General features: G+C 29.2%; 1 protein-coding gene across 4 annotated transcripts; it reads right to left on the bottom strand.

The window, feature by feature from the left end:
• Positions 1 to 3,998: 3,998 nt before the first annotated feature.
• On the bottom strand, positions 3,999 to 7,379 carry LOC133674085 (sulfite exporter TauE/SafE family protein 3-like). Of its 4 annotated transcripts, none has more exons than XM_062095061.1 (12): positions 6,933 to 7,379; positions 6,648 to 6,807; positions 6,169 to 6,369; positions 6,023 to 6,087; positions 5,816 to 5,843; positions 5,635 to 5,708; positions 5,468 to 5,554; positions 5,329 to 5,379; positions 5,021 to 5,242; positions 4,772 to 4,865; positions 4,522 to 4,662; positions 3,999 to 4,410 (listed from the first exon to the last, which is right to left on the bottom strand). In XM_062095061.1, the coding sequence occupies exons 1-12, from the start codon at positions 7,146 to 7,148 to the stop codon at positions 4,322 to 4,324; spliced, it is 1,428 nt and encodes a 475-aa protein (XP_061951045.1). In that variant the 5' UTR covers positions 7,149 to 7,379; the 3' UTR covers positions 3,999 to 4,321. The 4 variants fall into 4 exon arrangements, with proteins under 4 accessions (XP_061951045.1, XP_061951046.1, XP_061951047.1 ...); XM_062095062.1 differs by having other exon boundaries at positions 5,635 to 5,705; XM_062095063.1 differs by lacking the exon at positions 6,169 to 6,369.
• Positions 7,380 to 10,321: the final 2,942 nt, after the last annotated feature.

The following is a 10,321-nucleotide window of genomic DNA, read 5'->3' as shown; positions in this document are numbered from 1 at the left end:
TTCTTGGTTTGAGTCATATGATCGTTTGGTTTTAACGAAATAATTTGTTAAATTTTTTTATTCTTCTTAGGTTTATAGCTTAAACCTCAGTTGTTGAAAACACATCTTTACTAGCAAGTATGGTTTTTAAGATCTTATAACCTTTAGTGAATTTAGCTAGTGTGGTGTTCAACTTATCAACCTTTTTTCTTAAAGCCTTGTTTTCTTCTTTATGTTGGTTCATCTTATCACAATCATCAACCACAATGCATGCTTTCTTTTCTAAAGTATCTTTCTTAATAAGTAAACATGCATGGTTCTTTTTTAATAAACTATACTCGGAACCTAACTTCTTGAATTCATCATACAATGTCTCAAATAAACTATGAAATTTATTATAAGAAAGATCAGATTCATCATCTGAAGAGATTACCTCATTATCACTTTTAATTGCCATAAAACACATTTGAAAACATGCTTTTCATCATAACTTAAGCTAGAGTCTGAGTCATCACTTCATATTGCTTTCATTGCTCATTTTTTTATAATGGTTCTTTTTTATATTTTGAAGGAGAAGATAATCAACTTTTATATGTCTCGTCTTGTTGCACTTGTAACATCTAAGTTCTTCCTTGCTAGGTTCTTCCTTATTTCCATTCTTTTTAAAGGTTGAGAACTTTTTGTTCCCTTGTTTTTTTCTTAGAAAATTTTAGAATTGTCTTGTGATAAATGCAATATCCTCCTCCACTTCTTTTTCATTATCATCATTATCAAGTATCAACATGGTGTACGATTTTGATTACCAAATTCTTCTTTGGTTTCTCTTCTAGTTCTTGCTTCTCTATGGTGATTTAATAAGTCATAAGTGATCTGATGATTTCTTCTAATGAAAGTTCGGTGAGGTCTTTAGCTTCTCGGATTGTCATCACATTTGCTTTTCAAGTCTTTGGTAAGGACCTAAGAATTTTTCTCATGATATCAAAATTAGTATAAGTCCTACCAAAAGCATCCAAATTATTAGTGATAGTTATCATTCTAGTAAACATACTAGTCATGAATTTATTTGGAAACATTTTAAATAACTCATATTAATGAACTAACATATCAATTTTTTATTCCTTTACTTGATTTATTTTTTCATGTGTTATCTCTAATGCATGCCAGATATCTCTAGCATTCTTGCATGATGTGATCCTATTGAATTCACTTCTAATCAATGCACAATACAAGGTATTAATAGCTTTCGCATCCATAAATAACAACTTTTTATCACCATTGATATACTCACTTTTAGATTGAAGAACCATTATATCATTTTCAATTTCAATAGGCTTGTGAGGTCCATTTTCAATAGATAGCCATAAATTATAATCAATGTATTGAAGATATATAATCATCCTAGCTTTCCAATAGGTATAGTCATTACTATCAAAGAAAGGTAGCCTAAAGGTTGACGATCCTTCATTTTGAACATTAAAATTAGTGGTTGTCATTCTACTCAAAGTCTAAGCAAACTTATATAAATGATAACTAAGCTCTGATACCAATTGTTGTTTTAGGATTAGGGCAACAATAACACTTAAAGAATGTGAATTAGATGTTTCACTAATAATAACAATTATTTCAATTAACTCAATTAAACATAATTAACATAATTAGCTAATAATATAATTAAAGTGGTTAAAATAAAAAGTATAGGGATAGAAATTGCAAACTCAGTTTTTTAACGTGGTTCGACAAGCCTATATTCACACCTCAAGCACTAAACCGGTCTTAAGTATTGTATTCTTTACTAATCTAAGACAAAGATTACAATGTCTTTGATGAATCCTCATCCAGCCCTTTTTCAACACTTGAAAAAAATACCCTCTTCAAGATTTTTCACCTTGATGATGTACCTTACCAATGACCAATAATTTTTCACTTAAACTCTTGAAGTATTATAAATTGTTTGAAATATAACAAAACTCTCTCAAAGAGTAGATACTACAATTGAAGCTTATATCTCTATAACCCACTCAAAAGCACTTAAAATGTATGAAGGTGTTTAAGTATATTGAGTGCGAGAATTTATACTCTTGTGCAAGAATATGAAGGTTTTATTGCATAAATATGAATATGATTTAAGATTGATGATTTGAAGTTGTTTTTGCTCTTTAAATAGCTTGTATGAGATATATTCAATTTTAGTATTTAACTCTGCAATTAGAAAAGATATATATATATATATATATATATATATATATATATATATATATATATATATGTGTTTCTAGTAAAAATTAGTTGTTTTATAGTTGTTATTATTCCTCTGATAGATGAAACGATCAACTAGTTTAGATTGGTCAAGCCAATCTATCTCCTATCAGTCAACTAGTTCATACAGATTCCCAAGTATTCATCTCTAATGAATAAGAGGTCGACCGATTCACTTGGTATGGCTAAACAGTCGACTGGTTCAACTTAAAATTCAGTTTTAGCATTTTTTAGCCTGATGAATCTTGAACCAACTAAATGCATATCAATCACATAATGCATGCAATGTGAAGTATGTGAATTCATTTTAATTTGTGCTATCAAGTTAGATATAAAGATTTATATAATTTTACACTAAAATGAATGCTTAAGAAATAATTCTTCACTTGCTTTGCATCTTGGATTTGTTGATTGATTTCTTTGTTTAATTCTCCATGCTTGTTGATGATCTTCATATAAATCCGTTTAAACATATTCTCAACCAAGTATATTATTAGTTCAATTTCATTTAATTGTTGTCATCAAAATACATAAAATATAATTATATGACCCAAAGGTCAACATAAACATGCCAAAAAAATATATCAAAACTCAAGCATTTTATTTTATTTTATTTCGATTTGATTTATGGTTTTTGAATGAATTAAATGGTGTTTTAAGCTAGGAAAACTTATATATATATATATATATATATATATATATATATATATATATATATATATATGAGGTTTATAGGGTATTTTTAGGTTAAAACAAGTTGGGATTTGAGTTTTTGAAGTTTAAAAAACTCAGACTCCGACTTTCTGATAATTAGAGGTGGTTAAAATTTGAACAAAAAAACAACACGTTGTCTGTCCAAGCGAATAACTTGTCATCCATTTTATTAAAAAAATTCAAGTAAATAACATGTTATTCGCCATAAAAAGAATAAAATAAAGAAAGCTAGGTGCTTATACATGGCTTTCCAAGCACATAGATGTCTATGCCTTTTCCTCTGACCTACAAGCCTTTTTCTCTAAGCCAGACCTACAAGCCCATCCTTCCAAGCCTAAACACATTTGGTTAGTTTGTTAAATAACCTTTAATTTTTTTTCCTTTTTTTGTAATTTTTAGTTTTAATATAAAATTATTTTTAAATAAATGTATTAAATTGATATTTAAACAACCAATTATGCCATATTTTTCAAGAAGATTATAGCTTTTTATGGTAATATTAATAATTACTTTATGAATAATTATATTAACTTAATATGCATATTTTTTTAAAAAATATTCAATAAGAATAGAATATTTATTTTATTGTAACTTTTTAATTTTTTTTCAAATTTTTTATTCTCAGATTTATTCATACATGTAAATAAGAATGATGGATTCATTTTTTTTAATATTTTTTTTATTAAAATTTGCTCTCACAATCTTATAACTTTTTAAAAAACATTGCTTCCAATAAAAAAAATATTTTCATAAAAAGAGAGAGATATACATGAACAAAGAAATAAAGTCTTTAATTAAAAATATACATTTTTTTTTCTCTTTAATTAAAGCCATTAGATTTTTTATGAATACTTATTTTAATTATTATTAATTTTTTTCAGTAAAATATGATGATAATAAAAACAAACATCTTATTTTAAAAACAAAAAAGTTACATGAATATGAAAAGATAATTTTGACAAAAAAATATATTTATTATCTTTATTATAAATATCTATTTTAATTTTTATATAATTAAATAAAAATAAATTTTAAAAAACATCCCGAAACAACACGAAATGTACTAGTATTATTCTAATTTGTATTTGTGGGGAATGGGAATTCAACACTATCAATCGAAAACGAAAATGAAAAGCGACATGAGCCTTCCAGCTGCAAATTGGGCCTACATGCTAAATGATTTTACCAGGGAAAGCTCCATTTGTGGGAGACTTTCGTTCAAAGCATCTACCATCATCATCAACGTGAGCGGCCATTAATTATTTCAAAAGAAAATTGAAACTCTTTACGCCTCCTTTAATCAACTTTAAGCATGTGTTCTATGTCACCTTCAATTAGTTAACTGTTCTATGTCTCTTGAACACACAGTACACTATGCTGCTGTGTACTTGCAAAGGTTCTCAAAACCCATATATTCATGCCGCTCAATCATTCCAATCGTTCTTGTTATGCCAACCCCACCTACCAAATTGAAGTAAAAAGTGTCTTCAGGATCTGAAAATTACTTTACCATGCTGAAAAGAGGAGAAGGCAGCTCCTAACAGCCTAAAATTATAAATTTCTGAATCTTACCTAGTGCTATGGCACTGATAAATATTGTGAAGGCTAGCACAAAGATGATGAGGGATGCCCTTCCGGATATAGTGATAAGTTTTGTGATAATATTTTGACCAATGAAGGCAGCAATGATGGCCACAGCAATAAAGTAGAGAGCTGCAAAGCCAATTGCGTAGAGTATATTTGAGTGCTCAGCATTCTATGACTCGTGAAAAGAACATTGAAATTTTTGATGAATTATAGGTGCAGGGGGACACTAACTCACCATAAGGTACAGGAAAACGATCCAAGAGATAATATTCTACAGCAGACATTGATGAGGAGAACAACATCCCGAAGGTGGCTGTGCCACTCGATACCTGGGCAAGAATTGCGTAGTTAGCTGCTAGGGCTAATGGTCCAACGTTGATATATATATATATATATATATATATATATATATATATATGTCGCTAAGCAGTTGCATTTGCAAGGATGTTCTGTTAGAAATAAAGAAATGTGCACAAGCTTATACCTGAGGAGGGATTCCCATTTCCAAAAACAATGGACCCATGACAAATCCTCCACCTATTCCAAGCAGGCCACCCACTATTCCAGCCACCACACCACAGGCAGAAAACATGAGCAACCGGTGCACTTGCCAATCCATGATTTCATCCCCCTTGGATGAAATTCTCCGTCTTCCTTTGTACAGACCGATGGCCTCGTAAAGAAAGACTCCGATGGAAACTGGAATCTGTTAAAACATGGAAAGCATCCTTCAAACTGGATATGAAATAAAATCAGAAATCAAGATGATTTGCACCAACAGAACATGTATACCTGCAACAAGTTTAATACCCAGAAAGTTGTTGAACATGGGGCTGTATAGTTCTGTTGCCAAGGAGATGAAAACTTTTAGTTTATTATAAGGAGAAATATGGTATGATACAACGATTATGGACAAGAAAGGAAAGAAAACCTTGGCAATCTGAACAGCAAGGTATGACACCCAAACAAAAACAAGAAGTCCAAGTTCCTTCCAATAAATATTCTGAAGTATGGTAACCTGCATTAATTATTCACTTATGTTAATCACAAAACTATATTGTCCTGGCTCATTTTCCACGGTAAACCAATCTTCAACACCTTGCTGGCCTTTGGAGGATCGTTGCCTTGTCCATCTGGAAGAGGTTTGTATTCAACTTCCTCACTACCACCTGCTACAGCATAACAGTTCACACATGTTAACTTCAGAGGAGTGGACAGGGAGCGAGAATTGCTTTAAAAAGATTCGCAAGACTTGAAATCAAACCGCAGACGATCTCACCAGTTGACTCAAAACGCTTAGCAGCATCCTGAAATCAAAATCAAGTGAGATTAAAAAGTATAAAATTGGTTGATTTTTGTTATTTGTGGCTTATATATAAGATTAATTATGAGGCATAAAACCATTGTTATATAGAATTTCCAGGGTGTTCATACTACTTTAAATGCTCCAGATCATAACAACAAGCAAAAAAAGCATACACACTACCTCTTTCAATATGGTTTCTATTTTCCATGTATCAAGACCCTTGAAAAATGCCTTCACTGATGTCCCTGAAAACCACCACAAGCAATCAAGGGTGTTAGTAAAAGAGGAAATTATGGTAATCAGAACTTCAATGCAACTAACATTACCTATGCACAGAATAATTAGGGTAACTGTGATCACCCAATCAGGAAATATCACATTGAAATTGACACCTATGCTAATCCCCAGCATGAGCATTGGCTGAATAAGGAGCACCAAATCATAGTCAATCACAGGCAAATCAAGTGTTGGATGCCTTAGTCTAAGGTTATGGTAAACCGTTGAGACTGATGCTCCCATGATCATACCTGAACAAATTAAACACAGTCTAAGATATCATTGATTACACTCACTCTCAGCACCTTCCGTTGCAATCAGCAACTAGCTTCTTGTTCCCAAAAAAAAAAAAAAAACAGCGTTTTGAGGCTGAATCCAAGCCAACTGCCTCAGGCAAAAGATAAATCCAGCTTAGATCAACAAAATCAAAGGTTCAAAAGGAATCGAATGTATATGATTGTGCATTTCCCAATTAAAGATTTCAGTGATATACAGGAGAGGTCCTGTCAACAGAACCTTTAGACATTACATTTTGATATAGCTGTTGCTGATTTTGGATCAAACCCAATAATCAGGGTCAACATAGGAACGAAAATGCCGCCACCACCAACACCACCTACACTTCCAAATGCTGCTCCAAAGAATCCAATTATAGTACCAATAACAGCTTGCCAATTAAAACTTAGTTCCTGCATGGGAAAAGAAAATGATGGATAGAGTTGTTATATATGCTAACAGAGACACTTCATTCAAGATAATACATCAAAAATCAATCACTGTAATTGATAGAAACAAAATCAAGTTTTTGAGTTACCGGCCAAACATGTTGATAACCAGAGTCATCAGACTGCCATAAGAAACTGATGATTTTCACAAGGTAATTAGGCTCGAGTTCTTCTGCTTCACTCAATCTAGACACTCCATGTTTTATGCTTCTTTCAGCAGAAATAAACGCAGAAGCTAACATGAAAGTGAAGAAAAGTATTGCTGCTGGTCTCAAAGATAAAAATTTGGCTCCAAGAAAAGCCATCAAACAAGAACCTCTCTACTCCTCTGTGTCTTAGCAATGCGAGGCAGTATGAAACGGTGAGAAAAAAAAGAAGAAAAACACTACCAAAATTTGCAGAGAAGATTTTGGAGAGAACAATTGAAGGGAGCTGGTAAGGTAATCAAAATGTTTTATTTTTTCTTTTGTTTTCTTTTTCTCAACAGAAACTTAGCTTACACAAGATTCAAGAAAACTACACATTTATGAGAGACAAGACAACTGTACAGGGCAAAATTATTAGTATCCTCTCAAGTTTTTTTTTTTTAAAAAATTATTCTTTATATATATTATATATTGGGTTAAGGCATAATTTAAATTTTAATAAAAAAATAAAAAAAATCTTTACATGTAATATTATTATCATTAACAGAAAAATTAAAGGGTATGAAAAAACTATGATTCATTTATACCTATTATATTGTAGATTATAATAATAATATATAATGTATTGTTTTTTTAATTTTTGTAATTTTATTTATTTATTTAATCTTTCAATATTGAGTTGATTAAAAATTGAGTTTTGTAATTTATTGCTTTTTATTTTGTATTTTTTATAGGGTTTAAGAGTTTGCTAGAGTAACCCAAGTTGCCCTGATTTACGAGTTTAGTACGATATTTTTTTTTAATTGAATTTTATTTTTTAATCATCTATTTTTTTCTCACATAGTTAGAAAGATAAAAATAGTTTTTTTTAAATCCATGTTATTAAATTTTATAAAGTTTATGGATATGTTCACAGGTTTGGTTACTTGACATAGTTTGCGGGTCTGACGAGTTTAATTTTTTTTTTATTTTCTTATATAGATAATGAGTTAATTAAGAATTCAGTTTTATAATTAGTTTCATCTCGCTAGTCAACAGTTCTAAAATTTGTTGACTATCGAGGTAAAAAAGTAGCTTTACTGTGTAAAAAAATTTAAAAAAAAACACACATTCCTAAACAATCTTCTAATAACTATTGAACCAAATGAAAAAACCCAAACACCTTTAAATCCAAGGCTTAAATTTAAATTTCTAAAGAGTAAAAGAGTAATTTTATTGTCACAATCCATAATAATAAGTATCTAGAACTATAGTAAAATCCCCACGCCATTTAACTCTATTTTAATAGAGAGAAAATATTGTTTAACCGGTGTTTTTTAAAGAATTAATATTAAAGAAATATAGTTGAGACTACCTTATTTTTCTTTCTTTTTAGAAAATATTATATTTAAGAAATCACTCTTTTTAGAAAGATAAATATTAGACTCAAAACTTTAGGATTAATCTTTACCTCTTGTTTGATACCTAATATACAAAATGTTTTTTATTTTGTTTAAAGAAAGAAAATACTTTCGGGTGTTAGAATTCCATGGTTGTTCAAATTAAATGTAAGAATTTAAGAGAATATGGATTTGGGATTTAATAAAAACTGTTTGGATTAGAAAAAGTTGATCTCAACAACATTTTTCTTTAGCAATTACTAGTCATCTGATAAATCTTATTTTCAATAAAAATAAATAAATATGTAGACTTTTATAATGTGTTTTCTGACATAAAAAAATTCTAATTATAAATTAATATATTGTATAATTTTTTGAAGGCGAAGGAAGGTTTATTGAAAGGAACAGAATACAATCAGGGCCCTTATGTTCCCCCTCATAAGTAAGAAGGGACGACATCATTAGTAGTCACCATCCGTTGAAAGTGATTTCCCACCAATTAGCCTTCTTGAAATTATTAACATGAATGATAGAAGTGGTAAAGGGCAGTTTTGCAAAATATTATAAAGTTTTTTATTTTATTATTATTATAGCATATTTAATTTTTTTTCTTCTACAAACTACATAGTTATTTTCATAACCCAATTTTGGGTTCCTAAAATTTTTTTTATGTAAAAAATATTTTTTCTGAAATATTTAAAAATTTAAAAAATCATAAATTCAAAAATATTTTTAGGACACAAATAAATGAGCTTTTGAGATGTAATATGTTAAAATACTAAAAAAAAATCAAATTGAAATATTGTTGACGAAATAGGCTGAAGAGAGACTTAATCGCACAAATTGGAAGTTAGATGACTAGATTGAACCAAATAGAAATGGTTGAGAACTCAAATGCATCAATGGAGGGTCTAATTGAGGAAAAAAAAATGAGAATTTGAGATCAAATTGAAAAAATATATTGAAGATCGGGGCAGACTTGCAAAATAATTAAGTTATGGACTTAATTGGGCTTTGGATGGGCGTAATTGATTTAATCAAGGGTTTAATCGAAACAAAAATTAAGTTTGAAAGTCGATTTAACCAAAATTTAAAGAGTTAATTAAATTCAATGGCTTAATTAAACTTTTAATGAGTTTAATTGAATTAATTAAGGATTTAATTGAAGCAAAATTAAGTTTGAAAGTAAATTTGGCTAAATTTGAAAGAATTAATTAAGTTCAAAGTTTTAATTAAACTTTAAATGGGTTTAATTAACTTAATTAAGGATTTAATGAAAGTAAAATTAAGTTTTGAAAGTCAATTTGGCCAAAATCAGAAGAATTAATTAAGTTCAAGGGTTTAATTAAACTTTTAATAGGTTTAATTGACTTAATTAAGGACTTATTCGAAGCTAAATTAAGTTTGAAAGTTGATTTGGATAAAATTGGAAGAATTAAATAAATTCAAGGATTTAATTAAACTTTTAATGAGTTTAATTAACTTAATTAAGGAATTCATTTAAGCAAAATTAAGTTTGAAAGCTTATTTGGCCAAAATAAAAAGAATTAATTAAGTTCAAAGGCTTAATTAAACTTTTAAATAGTTTAATTGATTTAAGAACTTAAATTGAGTGAAGATTCAGTTTGGAAGTCTAATTCAAGTCAATTTATAATAATTTAAAGATTAGGGACCCAATTGAACTTTAAAGAGACTAATTGGGGGTAATCAAGGACTTAATTGAAAGGAATTAGAAGTTTGAAGGACCAATTGAGAAATAAATTAAAAATATTCAAGACCAAAGAGCATGTTGAAAAGGTGTTAGAGTAAGAGGAGTTTATTGAAACATTCCAAGTTGAAATTAAAACGATTCTAAAAAATCAATATTAATTAAAGGTTTAATTGCAAGAATTCAAAAACATCAAAGGTTGATTAAAATTCTAAATTAACCTAGGGTGTAACATCCCCAACATT

The sequence above is a fragment of the Populus nigra genome, chromosome 15 (genome assembly GCF_951802175.1).
Source record: "Populus nigra chromosome 15, ddPopNigr1.1, whole genome shotgun sequence".
Lineage (NCBI taxonomy): Eukaryota > Viridiplantae > Streptophyta > Magnoliopsida > Malpighiales > Salicaceae > Populus > Populus nigra.
The sequence above is the reverse complement of the archived record's forward strand: the minus strand, read 5'-3'. Positions and strand labels throughout refer to the sequence as shown.